Here is a 22,705-nt window from a genome sequence, read left to right on the forward strand (position 1 = left end):
TTTATTTACCAGGACAGACAATTCAAATCAATGATTTTCATAATTTATTTACTAGAAACGATAGAAGGCAGGTTAAGCATGTTTTCTGACTTCATTATGAGGGGGAAAAAACTGATGTGGGCAGCTGAGAACCGCTGTCCTGCAGGAAGTGGAAGTGGGGGGGTGGAGCGCGAGCTTGGACGACGGATGACAGACTGGCAGAGAACAAAGCACGGGCGAGCGAGAGTGGGTGTGAATAAAGAGAGCAAATGGCGCGAAGCGATCGCGAGTGGGCGTTTGTCACTTTGATGTGCGCAGGTGCCGCCGCCACCGCGCGGCCTCGCGTCCGCCGCCATCGTCGTCCCGCGGGACGTCCGTTTCGTTCGGCTTCAACTTCGGGATGTCGCCTGCACCCGTGACCCTCTGGGGGGAGGGGCCAGTTAAAAGGCGGAGGGGGAGGGACGCCCGCCGCCTGTGGTGCGCTTGCCTTTGTAAATGGGAGCTGCAAACGAGGCGGCTGATTTGTGGACAATGTCAAGTGACGAGGTGAGTGCACAGCAGCGCCAGCGAGAGGAGGACGCCCCCTCTTGGCCTCGCCTCTGCGCCGCTCCGCTCTCCTGTAAATTGCGATTAGGCGGCCGTCCCGCTATGTTGTCGTTAGCATTGAGTGGTCTCCGTCCGCCACTCTTTGCTGTTTATTGATGCGGTGTCAGAATTTAGAGGGTGGTTACGGTTCCACTAATGCGACTGTGCTGCCAGCTAGGTGAAGCCCTTCGATAAATGCACTTGTTTTCCAGCTGTTCTGTACACCGCTGCAGTCCAACGGGGCTGATTTTGTCCACAGCTGCTTGAACACACTTGCTGCATCTTCCCGTTTTTGCTGCGAGTTAACCCCAGGTCAAGGCTCAACACTCGTTTTTCCTCATACCATGCAGGTCCCTGACGACTGACGGGAGAGGTCTTTCAGATGGGAGCTTTTCAAGATGGGACTGCTGGAATTCACACGGTTACCAGTGAGAGACAGTAGCAGAAAATCAGTGCTGACTTTGCAAGGGTGCTGCAAAACCTTTGTCAGTCACACTTGGATACATGGATGAAGTTGCATTTTATATCTAAATCTGTCTAATCCAGCGTTTGTATTAACTTACAAGGATGCTTGATCACATTAAGAAACAGGCATGAAATTCGGCCCAGGGGTGAAAAAAAAGTGACCCCACCCCTGTAAAGGTGATATTTTTGAATGTTTCATATTTAAAAGCGTCAATTTTGAGTTGTAGAGATATTAGAAAAGAAGCGCTATCGTTAATCAGCGTTTCTTTTTTGCTAGCTAATGCATTTCGCTAGTCAAATTGCGTTAACAATTAGTCTTTCACCGCAGGCTTGTTACGATAGCGACATATCTCTCCTGCTGCGTTAGCCAACATTATTGGGGAGAAAAAGTTCTCTTCGGATCAACACGATTCATGTGGGTCACCTGTTTTGTTTTCAAACTGGTGAATTTCACTGAAAGGAGATTTCCATGCCTTAAAGGTCCTTAAACACTTGTCGCGAATTTGCGAGGCGAATAAATCGTTATTTAAAAAAAAACAAAAAAAACTCTTGAAGTCAATGCAACCTCTGACACCGAGCGAAATTTCCACGTAGCGAAACAGCTCGTGTCAAATTTTGAGGAGGCGAAACCAATCTGACCAATCAAAATGATGTTGGCATGTCTACAACGTGCTGACCTTGCCTCAGGCATGTAGCTAGCAGCTGTTTGGCTCTCAGTAATTCGTTCTCTCCCTCTGCAAACATGGAGCCAGTTGAGCAGTCCTTCAAATTGTCCGATGAACATTCTAAAGTGCTGGCGAAATTTCACTGGGTAAAATTTGAGGTCCTGGATGGTCGTGTTGAACTCACCCATCTTCCTCTCTCAAGAACAATATCGGGTGTACGCAAAGACTTCTATTCTTAGTCTTTTCTAAAAACACTCTTCGTCGCTGCTGAGCCTCACTTCCTCAGTTTGCCGGTGCGGGAGTGAAGAGTAAACGGCAAACTTTACAAAACCGGCACAATTTAAACACTGACCGTCGTGAAGGCTTCACCCTTTAGCCGCTGTTTACCGGCTAATCCAGCTTCGTACAGACCCAGCGCGGGCTGAGTTATGGCTGCGAGGCGGACCGAAGGTCCCTGGACGTTTTTTGTGCCTACCGTGTCCCCGGAAATATATTTTACTTTGTGTACTGACCGTGTTCTTGTTTTGTATTTTTGCGAGACATTTTAATAGGGCTTAGAATGATTTCGTTTCATACTGTTGACTTGTATCAAAAAACTGTCCTAGCAGAGAAAATATGTACGCTGAAACGATCGCTTCAGTCAGAGTCGGGTTCAACATTGCAACAGTTTTTTAAAGCTCAGAAAAGTGGAAAAGCATCATGGGTGCCCTTTAAGACACTCTTTTCCGAACTTTGAAGACCAGAGTTATTCAACCCACACTCAGGTACCTGCATCTGTGTCACGTAGACCGGCTTGTTGATGAGAATCCAAGTGGAGGTCTCGTAGCACGGCGGGACCGTGATGGAGCCCTCGTAAGTGATGTAGCGCGTGGTGTCGGGGTAAAGGTCGCCGATGTTCAGGCCCATCAGCAGGAAGGCATCGTCTGGGGAGAGAGGGGAGAGGAAGAGGCATGGGCACGGAGGGAGTGTTAACCTCACGCAGTGTGTTGTGTGAAAGTTCGTTGTGTACCAACCCACTGACAGGAACGCAGTGTCAGAGGGAAGGAGAGGAGACGTGAATCCCTGTCTCTTCGGACGTGTGTCACGCTTTTGCGCGAACACAAATCCCATTTTTTCACAATCACGTTGTGGGCTGCCGTCACGTCGCATAATTTGTAGGTCGACGGCTCGGTTTCATCACATTCGGAATTAAGGTCAAGATAATATTAGATTTTTAGGCAAATATGACTATGAAGCTCCTCGTGTTTTTCCAAAACCATGATGCTGTTTTTGCATGCAACCATCAGGAGGACAACAGAAAACATTCTCTATCGGCTCTATGGGAGCCAGAAAAGGACACAAAAAGACGTTGGAAGGTGATTGGAGGAGCCCTTTGACGATCTCATTCAAAGCAGACCAGTTGTTGAGGGCAACCTGAGTCAGGTGGTAACAGCTGAAGGCTTTCTAATGCTGCAAAGGGCAACATTAGACTGAGCAGTGAAGCGTGAGGTGTTCATCCAAACCTTCTCATCTTATCAAACAAACAAACATTTCCAAGATTCTTTTTTGGCCTTTACTGTGAAAATACGATGCCCTTCTAGTGAAACTGCTACCATTTCCAACATCTGGAAAACTCAGATTTCCGTTTTGATCACCCATCGAGCACATCTCAAATTCGTTTTTCACCGCCACTCAGATTCTTCTACTGACTACGAGGTGAAAGGTCAAGAGCAAGAAGACGCTCCCCCAGCATCCAGTGTTGCAGAGTTCAGATGTTTCCAGCGTGCACGTGCATGGGGTCTTTCAAACTGTCGCTTCACAATTTGATTTTGTAAAGGATTATTCTAAAATTACACCAATGGATGAACACAATTAATGACCGTACGTACGCATTCATCCATTCAAATTCCTCTAAACGTTTTCACGGATTAACTTTTTTTTTTCTTTTCCTAATCAGTTTATTAATCCCCATTTTTAATTGTGCAATTGTTGTTTCGTGAAAAGCTTTATTTCAATCTCCGACTCCGGGGAGGATCTCGGTGCGTTTTAGAGGGACCCGGTGATTTGTACCTGCACCATAAAAAACCTTCCCTCCAAAGTCATTAAGTGACTGCAGGCCCGCGGCGCTATTTTCTCTGCCGACGAAAACATTTGAGGAGATTGTGAAGGATGAGCTTTTGGACACAGTGCAGGCAAGAATTGGATCAGCTTCAGTTTGCCTATAGGCCTTGGGGCGGGGGCTGCGATGAGCACTTTGCCTCGAATGGTTTTGTCACACTTGTGTGTGGTGAGGCCTTGTGCGCGCCGGCTTTTCATTGATTTCTTGCCAGCTTTTCAAATGTATTTAACCACGCGTTAAAGCGAAAAGGCTAAAGTGGATACACATTTCTTAACCCTGCTCGTATTTCTGGCCTAATGGACTTTTAAACAGAGAGGTCACGGCGGGGGGGAGAGGTCTTTAATTAACTGCTGGGTCGCCACTGGGGGTGTCCACTTGCCTCTTTAATTTTGCCCCGCACACAAATGAGTACCAATCCCAAAACCCAAGGTGTAATGAGTCCTTTGCTGCTCATCTATTTTGCTGATGAGCCCTCGACTGGCTCTCACCTCCGTAGTGAACACGTCAGTGATTCAAGGGCTCATTTAAAACATAAATGAGTCCAAACTGAAGTAGACAACTTGATTTTTAGTCTCTGTCCTGTGCAGATACACATATAAAAGACTAAGGTAGATACTGTTTGTAAAAAAAAAAAAAAAAAAAAAAAAAGCCAGTTCAGCGGATGCATTTTCATTGCAAACTGCAGTTTCAAGGTTGACGGCTCGTTAACGAAAATGTTTCGTCTTGTTGCCAAAGAAGGTGTCGTTGCTTCTCATTCCTCCAGCTGGTATGATCGGTTCATCCTTCGGAAAAGGAACAGGTTGCTAGGCAAACTTTCAAACTCGACCCTGTCTTCGGTGAGCCTTGGTTGAATTGCTACCGTCAGACCAAATTCGGATTGCACATAGGCGTCCGCCTGCAGCACATGCAACAGACTCAAAAGCGACTTTGTTCCAGGTGCCGCTTCTTTTGCATTTACTTCCTTTTCTTTTGCATTCATTTACGTATTTATAGTCCTCGCTTGCATGTTCTCCCTGTGGCTGTGTTTGTTCTCCCTGGGTACTCCGGCTTCCTCCCACGGTCCAGAGACATCGTGCACGTGAGGCGAATGGGCAAATCTAAATTGGCCGTAGGTGTGAGCGAGAGTGCAAACGGTTGCTTGTCTTTCTGTGCGGCCCTTCGACAAACTGGCAACCGGAAGGCTGCAATGCCGCCTTCGCCCAGTTGGGACAGTCTCCAGCAGACCCCTGCGATCCCGAGTGCAGGAGGAGCGGCAATAGAAAACAGATGGATGGATGATTTCTTGCTCGACCGACGGCCGTGTGTCACTGCATAGCACTACATCAAAGTGCCTCGTATGATTTCTGTGGGCTCTTTGCCAGATGGATACATTAAGCAAAGCATCTATGAGGCATGCTGCAGCATACATGCTAACGTCTTTAGCTAACAGTGCTCTTCTATAACTAAAATATATATATATGTATATATATGTATATATATATATATATATATATATATATATATATATATATATATATATATATATATATAATACGTAGACAGACATTATAGTGGAGCTTGGCTGTGCGGCATTTCAGAATTTAACATTAAGTGATCCAGGAGGCCCTGCAAGGTTAGTAGGGCCCCGGAGAATGAAGGGAATGTTTCTCATGGCAGTGGAAACACAGCAGTGAGTGTGTGTGTGTGTGTGTGTGTGTGTGTGTGGTTTATTAAAACACTTCATCAGCATATAAATCCAAGACATTGGGACCAATTAGAAGGAGAAATTTTCCCTGGGAAAAACAGTAAATATGTTGCGAGTAGAGAGAGCGCGTGCGCGCGTGCGTTGTTTTACTAATTGGGGCTCACGTTGAGTTCGTATCGTCACGATATAAAGGGGCTCAACCTCGAACCGCAGCTACCCAGGGGTTGCACCCTTGCAGCTTTGAGGTCGGGACCTGTATTTGGCGCGCGTCCCACAGGGAATTAACGTGAGGCGAGATAATGTCCTCAATGAGCAACAAAAACAAGTTAGCGTGCGCGCTCGCCTGCGCACGGCTGCGCAGCTCCGCTATGTTTAGCCCCATTACCGGCGAGGAATCCTCCAGAGGCCCTCGCATCTTCGCAGCGGAGGTTGGAAAACACATTCCGGCGATGTAGCGCTAATTTGTCTGAAATTAAGGATGCATTCTTCCTGAAGGAGCGACGCTCGCCCATGTGTGCGATTGCTGTTGTTGTGCGTTGGTTTATGTGGAGCAGAGCGCAATTGAGAGCGCCTATTTTACAGGGGGTGGGGGGGGTAGTCGGAAGGGGAGGTTAGAACGTCAAGATTATTTACCTCCTGTTTTTTTTTTAGCCACGGTTGGCCCCCTAATGAGAAAATCACGGCGCACGCGGAATTTATAGCAATCCCATTTTGTGAAGTGGTCCACGGTTCCCAGCGGACGGCCCCCACTGACAATTCCCCGACTTTACATTCGGCAACACCAGAAAATGTGTTTCCTTCGCTTCAATTACACCCCGCAGCCGTCTGCAGGCGCCAGGACGTGCGACATCCGATCGGCACGTGCGCGCACGCCCACCGGTTTTATCTCAAAGGAATCGCGCAGGAAAAAACCACCCCCCCACCTCCCCCAAAAAAAACTGCCTTGACACGCGTCGGAATGGTTCATTACGAGAACCTTTGCAGACATTACGAGTCGGTGCTTTTTTTTTCTTCTTAGTGTCACGCGGCAGACGGCAGATTTACGGCTCTCGTTAATCCGCCGTGTCGCAGGCGACTTTCCGAGCAGTTGATGAACATGTCGCTGATTCATCTCTGATTTTCCAAACAAGGCAAAAATCTTTTTGTGTCGCATCATCATCACCGTCATCGAATCACTCCACCCAGAAATGCAGAAGAACGACAACCAAAATAGCATCTACTCACGGCTAGCATGGGGATATTCCCGAAACAAACGCCAATGTGTAATACATCAAGACGTTGAGTCATTGAGCCGTTGTGTGTGAAACACTTAAGCCAATAATTAAAAGGTTCAATTAAGGCCAATCTTATATCTTCTAGATATGTAAATAAACTACACATGTATACTTGAAGAGTACTTAATATTTCAGTTCAAATATACCGGTAGTCCTTTTTGCAAACTACCTCGTGGGACACAAGAATATATATGTTGCGTGTGAGGGGAAAAAAACACTTTCTGTCTTACGTCTGTAGTTGATTCTCGTGATGGTGTCTCTGTTGAGCATGCGGTTGAGGAAGGAGTTGGAGTTCTCAGAGAGCTGCAAGATGACAAGAAGAGGGGGATCAAATATTCATCACAAACCGCCGAGCAAAACACACACGCACACGTGCGCGCACACGCGCACGCACGCACATAGTACAAAAGCACACGTAGCCCGAGGACTCAAACGGTCCTCTTTGTCCTTTACCGCCAAAAAAAACAAACAACTCTAATATAAAAACAATTTAGTGGCAGCTTGCGTTTTTCAATATACTATAGGTCAGAGCCATGAGCCGAACGGCGGAATTTACAAAGGGTGGCGAAGACAGCCTTGAGTTCACCCTGGTGGTGGGTGAGGGTTCGGGTAATAAAACCTCCCCCGCTTGATCTTCTGATTTATGACTGAGGCGAAAAACTGAATGTTCAATTTTTTTTGCAAATGACGCCACCAGAATTGGCAGCTCCTGCCTGGGGAGGAAGCGGAGACAGACTGTCCGTCCAGCTGAAGGGCACAAATGGGTTAAAACGACAACAGAAGCTCCTTTTTTTCCCCAACTTGTTTTTCCTCTCTGAACTGGCACCGACCTTAATGAAGATGGAGACCACGGCGATGCCATGAGGACTCTTGACCGCCTCGGTGTAGTTGGCGTACAGGTCCTGGTTGTAATGGATCAGCTGGACCTGAGCGGGAAGCACAGAGAGGATCTCAGGCAACGGAAGAGAGGATGTTTGTTACTGTCGAGGAATAAAAACAGTTCATCCGTCAGTTGTTACATTGATTGATCTCCCTTAGAATTTGCTGAAACTTTTGTTTGTTTGTTCCCCACCCCCCCACCGTGTTTCAAACCACCCGGAGCGTTTAAAGGAAAACACAGTTGTTTCATTCAGAATGTTGCAGGATAACTCAGTTTGTTGAAACTCGCCGATGTTCCCCTTCGCCCAGCGCTAATTTGTTGTTGAGCGACCGCAGCCAGACCGCGTCGGTGCTAGCCAGCGAGGCGGCGTTCAGTTGGAAGGACTCCGCACCGCAGGGCCGCTCTGACGGTCGGGTCTCTTTTTCACCGTCGAGCGTGCCTTGGATACAGGCAACTGTCTTTTTTTTTGGGAGAGTGGCCTCGCAAACTGGCTGCTCTGATAGGCTACAAGTCAAAAGGAAGGCGGCAGAAAAGTAGCCAGTAAATGTCAGGTTGAAACGATCTGCATGCTGGACTGTAAAAGTCGCTGGTGCACATCACAAGGGGCCCTACCTGCAATGGTTGAAATGATGCACATTAAGTACAAACCCCATGCCTATGAGACAATAGGTTGCAGGCTAAACAGATTTTGTGTTGACAAATGGATATTTTTTCCCCCATATTTTGGTAATGGAGCATCGTATAACTCTTCTCATCCTGGAGCAGCCTATGATTTATTTAATAAATTCTAATAAAATATTTAGAGGCCCAAAGAGTAGCATTTCACAATTGGTATATAATAGATTAAGAATATGGATATGCACTTTCTTTTAGTTAGACAAAAAAACAAACATGCATTTTTGATTCACTATCAAAACCCGTTACATTTACATAAAGAGCTGCTTCTCATTTTTTTCTTTGAGGAGGCGGGCTTATATGGTGCTACTGTGATTCTATGACAGCCCAGAATGTGGATCTGCTGAGGAAGAGAAGGAGGGAATTTGCTTCCTGGCCATTAGTTGTCACTGAATGGTGCACACTGAGTCTTTATTTCAGGAAGCCTGGTATTTAAGGAAGCCCACTTCGCATTTAGGGCACTGTCAGGCGGGCTTCCTTCAAAGCTTTATACATTGGATCTCTGGAGCCCATTGTAAGCTTAATATAGTAATAATTACCAATATAAAAATCATAAATCAAGTCAAATTTTACACAATGGACCTTTAACATCTTTTTGCCTGCTGGGTTAAATGAACGAGAAGTTTAAAGGCTGCACCTGGAGAGTTGGTTCGGTTAACCACTGGATCACTGGCACAGAGCCCCTTTAAAAGCTGAAACTAAACTGCGGCAGAACCTCACGTGGCCGCCGACACAGTAACATGGACGGCGGTGAGAAAGAGTGGATGAACGGATGTGGCGGAAGAGATGAAAGTAAGGGGGGGGAAACCGCCCAGGGCGACCAGAGTAATGAGGAGAGTGTTTAGCTTTTTTGGCTTTTCCGCCGCGGACTTAAAGAACGGCGCATCAAAAAGTTTCAACAGTGTGCAAAGATGCTGCAACGTTCAACAACATGTTTACTGTGATGCGATAAATAATTAAACGGACGCTCAGACTGAAGGCGGCGGCGCTCGGACGCATTCAGGACGCGCATCCAAAACGCCCGATTCAGTTCGCCGGACCGGCCTGTGGGGGCGCTAGAGCGCTAGCGTCGATTTCCGCTGAGTGCTCCCGAGTGGTTTTCTTCCCACCCGAGTGCCTCTGTGTGTGTGTGTTTGTCTGTGCGTGCGCGCTGGCTTGTGTGTAAGCAGGTGCGGCCCCAGTGCATTATCTCTGACTAATGTGCATGCACAAACCCGGCGCTGATTAAAAAGGAAGAGGAAGCGTCTCAAACGTTTACATCTCCCTTTTAACTTTCCTCGGCGTCTCTCGGGACGGGCCGGGATTACCGCACGGAGGCGGCGTCGCCATCAAGCGCGGGAGAGCCTCACAACTGCAGGAAACAAAAGTAAACACTTTTCTCGGCGCCGTCGAGCCGAGCCTCATTTTCCAGGTGATAACGAGCTGTGGGGTCGGGAGGCGGCGACTCCCGATGTGAAAGGTTTGACTCTTAATGGAAGATGACAGTTCCAGAATAACTCGCTAGGATTTCTTTTTCTTCTTCTTCTTCTTCTTCTTCTTGCGTCTGGTGTGCATTTTTCTGTTTGCCGTGCGCCTTTATAACCAACCCGTTCACCGTTCATTAATCATAATGAGCTTCACATTGTCTGTCACAAGCAATTACTTGACCTGCCGGTTAGAACCGGCGGCTCCGGTTATCCGTCTTTTCTTGATGGCGGCGTACGTGCGTGTGGCCATCTGTCTCCGTGCACGCAGCCAGGGAGTGTTACCTTTTTTTTTTTTTTTCCCCTCCCCTCAGCCCCTCTTAGCCTGGCATGTACAGAAGACAATTAGGGCCACAAGAAGAGCAAAAAATATTACAGGAAGGATATTTTTTTAATTTAAGTTTTCATTTTGAGTTTTAAGTTGAAATTTCGTGAATAAAGTAAAAAAACAAATCGTGAAAAAAGTCGACGTAAAAAAGACGACGAAATTTCAGGAATAAAGTAGAAATTTCATGAATTAAGTAGACGCAATTAAAGTGGAGTAATCAGGAAACTGGCGAAAACGGAAGTACTCCACTACACTTGCGCGCAGAGCCTTTCGACTTTATTCTCGATTATTCTTCACGTTGACATTAATTGCAAAAGTTCAATTTTATTCACGAAATTTCATCTTTTCAACTCTCGAATTGGAAACTTGGAAAAAAACATTTTTTCCCCCCCTCTTCTTGTGGGCCTAATCCTCTTGAGCTCTTTCAGCCGTGTCTCTTACCTCTCCGGGGAAGCCCTGTCCGTTGAGGAGGTGCTCCGAACCCTGGTCGTCCTCGCTCCCGAAGTGGAGGCGCACCTCCTCCAGCCTGTAGCTGTAGCCCAGGGGGCCGCCGGAGATGTTCACCAGGTGGGCTTTGTCCGGCCGCAGCGACACGTGCTTCCCCGTGTTGTACATGGTGCCTCCCATCTAGGGCGGAAACACAAAAGTGCAGCAGTATCATACAAGCGGCAAGCGTCCTTGTTGATTGCGACACACGGTTTGGCCTTGGACTTCGGAGGTGGGAGGATGTGAGAGAGAAGGTGAAAGGGAGGCCGCAGCTTCACTGGCAAAGGGCACAGCAATTAAAACACCTCAGTGTATTCTTTTCAGTCCACACTTTGCAACACAATAAGAAAAAAAAGGACACAAAGTGCACTAATCTGTTGCTTTATTGTTATTTTCTGTTCAAAAATGCAGCAGAAGCGCGGGATTCTGTAGCGAAAAGCATTGCGACGTGATAGGACGAATCTTCTGTCTGTCACATTCAAAGTAGACCAGTCAATTTCCCCCTGCCACTACAGTCACATGGCAACAAGCTTGAGGGTTCCCGAGCTGCATGCGTGGCCGTGTTTCACTCAACTCTTGCCAAAGCCACCCCTCCCACGGGCAAGAGACATCTTCTAATGCATGGAAATTACCACCCAGCCCTCATCAGAACTGTCCCTACCGGAACACCCGCGCTGATCTCGTCAGCTTCCTGTCACTTCCTGTGTTTTTCTTGTCTTTCTCGTGTCTTAAAGGAAGTTGATTGGTTCTAGGTGGCCATTTGTGACCGGAGGCACTTTCGATGGGAGCGTCGCAAAATGGCTGCGCCAGATTTCAGAATTAAAGCCACTGTTTTGTTAAAATAACCATAAAATTAATATAAATAATAATGATCGTTTATATAAGACATTTGTAAGCTATTAATAGATATTAGTGGGTAAAGTCCTCATTTTCTCAGATCTGTGAGCTGTTTTAGCTATTGTGGCCACTCTGTGTTTGAAAAAGGCAGGGAGGAAGATCAATTCTCAGCGGATAGCCATGTCCCATACAATAAAATATTCAATACAAAATATTGCTGTGTCTGCCATTTTGTACATCTATACTAAATGATTCAAAAGGGCTAATTTGAGTATTGTTACAATTATGTTAAGTATGCCCTACCCAACAGGGGGCTCTCATTCAAAGGGCTGTTTACCATGTGCACGCTTTTTTATTTTTCCAAATAAGTAATTCAATTTCTTCTGGGCCTGGAAGAACCATGGCCAATTACAAGGGTGCGGCAGCTTTTTCCTTCCCAACAGATCCCGAGTGGAAAGAAAAGGATGAGCTGTGACCTGCTGCAACAGCTTTTTTCACCCCCTCCCCTCCTTTATGGAGACTTTAGTCAGAGGACTGTGTCAGCCTACTTATAAAAGAAGAGGACACTTGCCGCCGCTTCACTTCCTCGCTCTGGGTATCAGCCTCATGGTGGGGTGGTATATAAGGTCGACGAAAAAAAACAAACCCTACAACATATTGGTTAGCCAGTGGCAGCCGCTGTCCGGAGTTGTCCGTGCACACTGACTGCAGACTATGTGCAAGATCTGCAGGTAAATGATTTGAGTATCATTTTTGCCTTTCTTTTATTGCGAGGGTTAAAAGGAGGAGGAACATCACCAGCATCGTATCATTAACGACAGTGAAGGAAGTATGAATTATGGATCATATCAACTTGTCCATTTTGGTACCAAGTAGGTTATTTATGTGAGCAGCACTTAAATGACACAACATAAGCGGCTCGTTAAGGGCCTCACAGTGAGCTCCAAGGAATCTCGCATCTCCTTTTGATTCTTTGGAAAAAGGAAAAAAAAATCCTGCTAATTATCATATCATTATTTAGTTTTGTAAATTAATTCCTCAATTAATTCCACAATTAAAGTCTTTGACGGCTGTTTTCTGCAGCTCATGTTGGCTGCTCTTCTAACAGAAGCGCCTAGCATCACATTAATCATTAATGCTCTTGGCCTGCATGGAAACCATATCCATGATGCATTTTATGTGTGTGACACTGTGTTAACTTCCTGCGTGCACATTAAGGGAGAAGGTTCTCAGCCCTGGCAGTCTTGTGAAAACAGGATGAAAATCAAACCTGAAACTTGTCAGTGGTGTAATTATTAAACGATCAGTACATTAATATACAAGTGTGCAGAGCTTTAGAGACGGTGAAATAGTATCAGGGTCTTGAGTTTTATTTTCAAAAATATAAAAGGATAATTGCACGACAATAAAACAGTTACAAAAAAAAAAGGCAGACTCAAAAACATACAGATTTAATTAAGGCTTGGCGCATCTTTACGGTTGCAAAGTTGCCCGCTGATCTGGTGGACTGTAGATTAGCAAATTTTAGATCTGCAACTGGCAAATCAAGTATAATCATCAGCTAACACACGGCGCTTCCGTCTCCTTGCGCTGAAAATGCTTAGTCGGTAACGTGTGAGGGGGGGGGCGGGGGGGTTTGCATCCGTGTTTGATCATCCGCCTAATTAAACAGGGAGAAGTGGAAGAAGCAAACATGCAGCTCTTGCCTTCATTCATCAATAATGAGTCTCATTTTAAACAATGCGAGCAATGCTGACATCCATTATGCATGAATTCAGTTAAGGACCGGAGTTACTATGCCGTTTACTCGAACTGAGGATGTTTTTTTCCCCCTTTACTCCCACTATAATCTTTTCAGTCTAAACACTTCTCAAGTATTAGGTTTCCGTTGCCTCGTGCTGACAAACTAAAATAGCAGCGGAGAAGGGGGTTGAAAGACTCGGCCACCGTGCATCCCTTCTGAGGGTTCACGTTGAGATGTACACAAAACTTCCCGCACTTCCTTCTCTGACAACAAGTTGAGAAGTGGGCCGACTTCAGACGCAGCTCGGAGAGCTGCAGGGCCGATGCGACGTTACTGAAGCCAACCAGTCGAACTGACCGTCTTCCTTAGAAGTCAAGTGCAACTGTGCCATGTGAAGTGGTTTAAAAGGAACCTCCAGACAGTTGTAATGCAGGCGTCGGCATTCCCCCGTCAACAGACACAGACCTTGTGGTGTCTGAAAAAAGTCACCTGCGTCAAACTGTAATCTTTAAATGACACCGAACGACAATGAATCATAAAAACAGATAGCGTCTCCTGACATGCCCCCTGCTGGAACAACTCTGCACTCTATCAGATTTGAAGCTAAAGACAAAATACGATTTTTAGCCCATCCAGATTGAAACCAGGATGGCTCTTTTGTAGTCTGAACAGTCACAAATCACATGAAATCCCATTTTTGATTGAAACCACCTTCAGGAGGTAGTTTTCAAATCACATTTGTACAGATGCGTCTCAGTGGTTTTGCCGCTGTCGCTATTATATGTCGGCAGCACACTACACGAGCTGGACGAAGCCTCCGCTCTGACGTTGTAGCTCAGCAACCTGTCAGATGGGTCAATAATGTGGCCCAGTCTGACCAGAGCCAGATCCCATTTGGACAACTTGCTAAAAACCGCGCGGACAGTCAGCCCTAAAATTGGATTTGAGAAGGATTTGAGAATCTGATTTGAATCAGATTCGCCTGCAGTCTGAACGCAGCCTAAAAGGGACAGAAAAGTGCTCAGCTTTGGCAGAAGCACATTGTACGGCGTTGCACTGGGACTGCCACTTCGGTGGACGCGATAAGACCAAGAAGACCAAGCGGAGGCATTTCACATTCAGATCTTTAGATAATGACGAGTGTCGAAAACCTGTCAGCAAAACCAACAGGCAGGCGCCACTGAGACCTCTGATTTTATAATTACCTCTAAATGTGGAGTATTGGTGGGGCCAACTGGATGCTCCATGTTGTTGTTTTTTTCAGAAAGAGGAGCGAGTTGGAATAAAGATGGAACAAGTCCACTACTAACAGCCAGTGTTTAGGGGGTTGAGCATCAGTAATGAGTCCCGCAAGGCATCGGTAACCAACTTGAAATTACACAGAACAATCATTGAATTAGCACTGGTACTGCATAGAGCAAAATAACTCAATTAGTTCTTTTTTTTTTTTTTTAATTCACAACAATAACAACATAGGGGACTTCTGCCAGTGGATGTAACAATGTATACCTGACGAGAGGGGCACGGCTGACTAGTCGACAGGGCTGCCGCCGCACAGCAGGTGGGCCTGGGCAATTACACGTGGCATCTTGGCGCACCAGTTTGAGGAAAACAAATCCGACACATTTCTGCTAATTAAGGATGAACAAGCTGAAGTTGTTGGATGTGTTGTTTTTAATAAGTTGAGCCAGCAGGAGGCGAAACCCCCCCCCCCCCCCAAAAAAAAAACAAACTTCAAAGCGTTCATCTGATTTCTGCCAAGAACATGCGTACGGGACGGGAGAGAGAGAGACACCGAGAAATCACGATTGTATTGGGAAGGAGCTGCAAGGCCTGTTTGTAATGACAAAATTAGATGCAAAGACGGTAATTAAAGGAGACGGGGAAGAAATGGAAATATAAGCTGGGGACGGACAAAGGCGGCGACAGAGGGAGAGTGTCTGGGATTGAAGATGTTGATAATTGCCGGGATGAAACTGACTGGAAGGAGAAGTGTGATGGCTGAGTGGTCGAGGTGCTGGCGTTGAAACCTAATGAGGACCTCGGAGCCGTCCCAGACACTCTCCAACGTGTGAAATCCAGCGCCATTAAATGTTTGCCCTTCTTTTAATGTGTACACACTCCGACAAGTCAAGTGCGACTGCATTTTGTTTTATGAGCTGAAACGTAATCTTATGTTTTCTTTTTTTTTCAGGTCAGGGGTGTTGGCACTCAGGGTAAAATAATATTTACAGGGCTTGCTGCTGCGGAACTTATGTATTTCCATTAAAGTTGGCGGAACAGGAAGAACATGAAAAGGTTCTATACTATATGACTTTTTCTAGACTTAAAATTTCATCTTTATTTACAAGAGGACAAAAACGAGGCACTGAGACTTTAATGTCAGGCTGAGGGTGTTGTCACTAACGTAGGAGAGGTGTCAGTGCCCTATGTGACTTTACAAAGCGCTGATTTCCAAAGCTTCCAAAGAAATGCATTATGTTCATTTCCTGGCAGTTGATTGACACACGAGAGATAAATATTCCTGTGAGAAAACATTGGTTAAGTGAAAAACAGGACCTTTAGATTAGCTTTCACTAAGAAGAAAAAACACATTTACATTGAAATAGATTCCAAACGAAAGAAATCAATAAAATATGTGCATAAAATTATTCCTTTATAGGTGGGAGGTTTTACAAACGGGCTTTGCATGATGATTTATCTTGCAGCATATGTCATGTAGATGCTGCTGTTTGGGCAAACAAGAGGAACAGATGACACAGGACGGAAAAATATTAATAATAATAAGACATGATCAAGGTTGAGTGAAGCTTCCTAAAGAGGTCATTAGTCAAAAGGAAAACCCAATTAAGCTCACCGCTCTGTAGCCTGTGATGCTTTTTTTTGGGGGGAGGGGGGAGGGGGGGGTGCGGGTTAAATTTACAATTAGCAAAGATGTACAACCCGAGCAGCCAGTGTGAAATGAGTCTACCGAGTTAGACGAGTTTACCTCCAATATATTCAGCAAGTGTCCCCATAACAATGATTTCCCGTTGTTGTGGCACCGCCGAAGATTGTAGTTTTATGAATTTCATGGATTGTTATTTCAATTAAAATGTCCCGGAGCACACTCTCCGCCACTACCCAAGCACACAGCTATATTTCACCGTGGAAATTAGATGATAAAGCGCACTGACAGAGGGAGAGAATCAGGGAGGATCCAAAAGTTACACAGCCACAGTTGAGACAAAGGCTGGGTCGGGGGAAAAAAACAAAACAAAAACGGAACTGGCACGAAGCTACATATGGTAAGAGCTGATAATGATGAAGAAGAGGAAGAGCTGATGAGGAAGGGAAACTGTCAGAACTGGGCACAAGTTGCACAAACTTTATTGATTGGCAGGGAGATCCGGGTTGGTCCAAAGAGCCTCAGAGAAAACACTTTTAAAGAGGAGATTGAAATTGGTTCAGAAAAGCTCCAGCTCCTCGGAGAAACGGTAAGTGAGATGAAATGCTAATATTTAACAGAGGAAAAGCGCTCGGTCCCACCTGGACTTGGGCTGTGATAGGCCGCTGCATAATGCATGTAACCCAATAAGCAGACAGTGAGGGCCCGGGATTTTAATTTAAAGTCCTCCGCTCTGTCTGTATCTATTAGAGACAAGTTGGAGCCATTATGCAAGTGTCATGATGCCGGAGTCTGGTGATTTCCAACCGCACTTCCCCGCAAGGCACAGGGGATGAAAAAAAAAAAAAAAAGACCTGGAGCTGCATGCATGAGCATTTTTTCCCCCCTTGTTAATCCAAACTTCAAAAAGATGTTTGCTGCCCCTTGATCTGCAGTACACTATAGCGTCATTCTTATGAAGCGCCATAATCTGATCCCATTGAAATTCGTGCGGCTTGACACGGAGGATCACGATAATGACTTTGTGAGTCACGCGCGCGGTCCCGTAACCTCTAAACTTCACCGCAGTTTTTGACGCGTGGAATGTTCCCAGTGTGTGTTATACATGACGGTTGTTGCTTCTTAAATGACTCATTTGCATTCAAACACATTCCTTGACGCTGACGGGCCCCATTTATTAAAAGTTCAAAGGACCTCTAATTTTAAAGAGATACATTCTTAGCGGCATTTGGCTATTTGCTGGTTTTTATGAGTGCATGGGAAGCCAAGACAACTACATGGTCACTTTTTTATTAGTGTGCTTGAGTTGTTCGCATTGTCCCATGAGCACTGAATGAAGTGATGACTGATGAGTTGGTTCCCCCCAATAATCCAACGGTCCCTCACCTATCCCTAGCTATCCCATATGGGTGCACGGTGGTTATCTTCATCCAAGATGAGGCACATTAGTGGGAGGCAACCCAATGTGATGCTAACATGAACTCTGATCTCATCAAAAACAAAGTCACACCATCTCCTCTGATCTTATCCAATTGAAATTTCGATCGGTGATGTGCTTTTAATCAGGTTGGCATTTGGTTGGCAGATTACTTACAGTCCATGCAACGGCGACTACTGAGCAGCACTACCCTTCCATTGAGCCGCATAGAAGCAGCAAGACTTCCAGAGAGCGGAGCAAGCGGATAGATCGGAATTAGAGAACATATAACGGAGGGGGTGGTTCATTGGGAACATTGTTCCAAATTTGGCACTGGCCCGCAGCTGAACCTTTAGCTGCCTCGGTGGAAGTGTAGGATCCCCTAATGACATCACAGGACCGTGGGTTTGAGCTCACACTCTCGGGGAAAATTGGAGCGAGAGAAGCAGGAGTAAAGGACAGACTTTTCTCATTTCTGAGGGGGGTTTCGCTGACAAGCTGGACACACAACAGACCTTTAATTTTACCCCTGACTAATCTCTCTCTGTGCGTCCCCGCTTTGTAATTGTGTTTACTTATTTTTTACAGTGTCTACATTCTTCTACTTGCTCGGACCAATTTCAGCCTCAAAGTGACTGTATTAACTGCATAAAATGCTGACCCTAATTTGATAGCAACTTTTTTTTTTTTTTTTTCCAATTAGTCTCCAGCTCCCAGTGTAGAGTGAACAGAGAGCTTCAAACGGCTGTTTTATATGTTTTTTTTTCAATGCCCCCTATACCCACCCCCTTCCTCGCCAGGGGCTTTGAAACGAAAGCTTTTAGGTCAGTGGAATCTCTTGTTTTTGGGTTATTCAGGATCAAAAAGTCTATTCCCAACCAGCTGCATTTGCCATTGTTGTGTTAACTTTTAGTGGAGCAAGAGTTTGTCGCAGGCTCTCCGGCAATGTTTCAGATCGGAGATTTAGTGGCTAATAGCGAACAGCCACTGATAAATCACAACAAATTACACAGACGTTCACGGACATCCAGGCCCTTAATTTACAAGTGGAAGAATCTTCGACTGACTTACCGAGGTTGATTAAGACACAAAATAGACTTTCATTTTTTTTCTCCACTTTTTTGAATAGACGCAGGATGTAAACAGCATGTCTATTGATCCCTCCTAAATGTCATGTCTACTAGCGAGGCATTGAGGAGGGAAAAAAAAGAAAAGAGAAGCAGCACCCACATTGGCATGAACACCACAGGGCCCCCCGACGGAAAAGAGTTTCCGCTTTTAATTTTCTTTAAAGCGCTGCTACACTGGCTTGACTGCCTCCTGCTTTCTGCGGCAAACTTTACATTTGTCACATCCTCTGGGCAAAACTTATTTCCTGCCAGAATTCCATTTGAGCTAGGACGCCCAGTGTAGTGTACATCACACCATGTCGGTAACAGTGAATGGGGGAGAGAAGTGCAACTTGCTGAAGGGCCCGGCCGGCTGAGAGCAGAAGATGGGTAAAATCATTCACGCTGCACATATTTTAGTCCTGCTCGGCTTTTCATTCCTCAAAACAAACCGCGAACTGTAACAAAGTTATACAGCCTGTCAAGTCGCTTATGGCTTTTTGAAGAAATTACCCACGCAAACTCCTCACCGCAGTGAAGTGATGTTTAGGCACTCGCTCTCTTTGAGTCAGATTTTAATTAGTTATTCCGTTGCTGTATAAACAGGGCAAATCTGACTAATGAGCTGCGCTCCTTGGCTGAGGAGGTAGTGACTGCATACCAAGGCTCTTTCGCCCAATGACGGCTCACATTATTGTTTCATAAAAGTTGCCGACATAGAAGAGGAGCACTAAAATCTTTGAGACTTGGATGGAAGATGGACGTGGAGGCACAGCGCATCAGCCATCTGGATTATGCAGGGAGGCTCACCATAAATGAGTGTGCAATGAACTGGAAGCTCAGATAAATCTCACACGCTGCACATTTCTAGCTTTCTCTGGACCTTTTCTGGCCTTCTCAACGTGTTTGTAGGTATTTTTACAAAAAGATTTTTTTGCTCCCACTGGGGTTACAAAAACAAAGGAAAAGACTGAAAAAAAAAAAACCAACCGTGTTCGTGCCAGTGCTATTTTGAATAATCTCATCCGCAGGCGATTGCATGTGTACCTGACAGGCAATGTCAAGTGCTCCGCAGGTTGGGTGACACGCTGGCCAATCAGAAGAGGGCCTGAGGAAAAGCGGTTATGGCACAGTTTCACAATGGACCCAACAGCAGTTAGAGGAGGTATGTGGATTGGTGATAAAGCCGAACTACTAATGAATATTAGACGGTAAAGTCACAAAAAAAACACATCTGACTTTTTCAGACTCACTGAAGATGTAAATTAATCTGGACACTTGTACATAAATAAAAGTGTAAAACTATAGCAGTACTTAGATTATGTCTGCTGTTCATCCAAAGATGCTTTATCACCTAATTAAAGATTATTTCAAACAAGAGACAAACCAGAAATGCTGCTGGTGTTTTCCAAAAAGGTAATTTTTTTGGAAGACACCTGTTTTTCCCCCAGCTCTTTAAGAGACAAGCAAACACCTGTTCATTAACAGATTTGTTCAACATTTGTTAATGAAAGGCAGGTTGCATATAAAAGTACTTTTAGAAAAATATGCATGTATGCGTAGGGGAGGCATCGCTGCTTCATGTCTTTAAGAAATCCTCACTTTCTTCGAAGCCAATCAGTTGCCGTCAGTCACTCTCTAAAATGTGTTTGTATCGTGAAGCTCTTTCATTCAAGTTCCATACCTTGACTTTCAATATCAGACACCTTGCTCAAATCCTCATCCCTCATCATCGGCACCAGTGTCCAGGCTGCGAGGAGAATCGGGGCGACAGAAAGCCCCTCATCCTCTGACACTTTGTTCTAATGATCTCGCTTCCTGCTGAGATCTGAGTGCCAGCGTTGACCTGAATGTTCAAAACCGCTGCATAATATCACTGGAACCAGTTGCTGATCTATTACTTAACCCGCCAACATAATTTCTACTGATGCATTTCTTGTCTATTACCATACTGTTCTAATAATCTAGTTTTTATAATCTCTTTATCTTAATCAATTCTTCTTACCCTCTTGATCTATCAATTAATTCATAAGCAGCATTTTCTTTGAGAATCTCAATTTATCTCAAACAAACAGACAAAAATATCTAAATACTTCTTAAAATACGCAAAAGGAATGTTACATTGCTCGACAACACATTTATTTTACTATATGAGATACAAGCTATGGCACTGTTGCATGAGGGACAGAAAGTGAGTCAGCGACATGAAATGTATATTGCTTTTTGCTCATCTCTCAAAGAGCCTTAAGAATTTAAAGAGCTATAAGAAAGCGCTGCGCTTTGCTCGCTTCATCTTTGTTAAGACCATTATGCACCAGGTGCATCACCAAAGTACAGATTTTTATGGACAATTTATTTTGCATCAAAACGATTGAGATCGGCCAAAATGCAATTCTTGTGTCATTACAGCAGAGGTTTGGTGACAGTGCAAAAATAACCACGGGCTGCCAGCAATCATGGTGATGGAGTCGTCCTCGATCTCCAGCAGTGACAGAGAGAGCGAGGGAGCTTCGCCTCATGCAAGAGCAGAAAATACATCATAAATGTTCTGAACAGAATTTCAGTTCTCAGTGGAACAATATGAGGACCTTATTGTGCAATGTTGTGCCCCGTGTGAGGTAGAAATATACAATTTGCTAGGAGATTGTTGGCTCAAACAGTGCCTGGAAGTTTGTCTGATGTAAATTGTGACATTACAATAGGCGACATAGCCGTTATATGAGGGGAGAGTAAGTGATCAAGTACGTGATCAATGCGGCTCACACCTTAGCCGCATAGCAAATGCGTTGCATAATAAAAATCAGCACCTTTGTGTGGCCTGGCAAGACCATCATGACAAACATCCTATTGGCAAAACAGAACCGCAGGATTTCCAATTCATTGCTGATTGTTTAACTCAAAAGGGTAAATTATTAACGGCAACCAGTGTTAATTTTCACAGCAACATTTGATTTAGCTTTAGTTTTAGTCTTTTGATTAAAATGTAATTTAGTTTTAGTCATAATCTGATCATCTAAATTGTTTTTGTTTTAGTTGAGTTTTAGTTGACGAAATAAAATAATTTTAGTCAACTAAAATGACAGTGAATTTCGTCGATTCCTGATGTATTTGCACCACAGTTTTTAGAAAGTGTTTCATTTTCTTTCATATCAAATGTGAATTGTGTCCAAATAGCGTCGTCTCTTCCTCCCCGGTGTTGACATTTCGTCTCAAGCTAGTCTGGTAATCTGTGCGTACGTACTACGCAACTTCCTGGCTACGTTGCTCTGATTGGTTTTCTTCCCAACTCCTCCCGCCACTTTCTAAATTGCCATTTCCTTTCACGAAACGAATACACCTCGTCGTCGTCTTTGAATTTTTGTTTAGTTATTGTATCGTTTTAGTAAAAAAAACAACAAAATTAACACTGACGGCACCGAAACGATAATCAATCAATTGTCAACATTCCCGGTCCTTACCCATTGAACGAACACAATTGCGCCTCTTGGCTTGAACATAGACATTTTGTTTGTCATCTTTTAGCTTTCAGCTTCAATCACAGGGAGGCAGACGCGTGTCATCGTCATACTGATGAATATACACAGCTTCCGTTTTGTGACACTCTGAGTGTGTGTGACTAGCAGAGAGACAGATACGCTGTCAAAATGATTAATTCGCTGTTTGAATGACCACATGCTCACCTCTGTCCCCTTCCGTCTCCCCCTTCATCTCGTCTCATCCGCTTCTTCCACTTCCATTATTTTCTCATCTCTCTAGCCTACCTGCTCACCATTTCCACTCCTTCTCCCTTCCCTGGTCCCAACCTCTTTTCCTCTCAGTCAGTTTTATCCCTTCTCGCATTTTAAATTTTTACCATGTCCTCTCCTTTTACATTCGCCCCATATTCCTACCCGCCAATTAAATCCGAATGTGCCGTCTTTATTCTGACTCTCCCAGCTGTCCTCCCAGAGCATGTCCTCCAGCAATGTCCGACCCCTGACTTCTTCCTGAACATTTAGCAATGACTCGTCAATGCTGCCGTCCCCGAGTCTGACCTCTGCCGTCTAAAACTTGGCCAGAATACCACTGCTTGTTTTTTTTTTTTTTTTTTTAACAAAAACACCTAAAAATGAGCGATTACCCAATTTCT

General features: G+C 44.9%; 1 protein-coding gene across 1 annotated transcript in view; it reads right to left on the reverse strand.

The window, feature by feature from the left end:
- LOC142886650 (carbonic anhydrase-related protein 10-like) overlaps nucleotides 1-22,705 on the reverse strand; it is a 90,202-nt gene that overhangs the window by 10,876 nt on the left and 56,621 nt on the right. The window contains exons 4-7 of the mRNA XM_076023701.1: nucleotides 10,538-10,723; nucleotides 7,581-7,676; nucleotides 6,981-7,053; nucleotides 2,463-2,617 (exon numbers count right to left, since the gene is read on the reverse strand). Of these exons, the coding sequence (XP_075879816.1) occupies nucleotides 2,463-2,617; nucleotides 6,981-7,053; nucleotides 7,581-7,676; nucleotides 10,538-10,723 (510 nt within the window). The remainder of the gene's footprint in view (nucleotides 1-2,462; nucleotides 2,618-6,980; nucleotides 7,054-7,580; nucleotides 7,677-10,537; nucleotides 10,724-22,705) is intronic.

The sequence above is a fragment of the Nelusetta ayraudi genome, unplaced genomic scaffold (assembly GCF_046127955.1).
Source record: "Nelusetta ayraudi isolate G7.1 ecotype Tasmania unplaced genomic scaffold, CSIRO-AGI_Nayr_v1 ptg000016l, whole genome shotgun sequence".
NCBI lineage: Eukaryota > Metazoa > Chordata > Actinopteri > Tetraodontiformes > Monacanthidae > Nelusetta > Nelusetta ayraudi.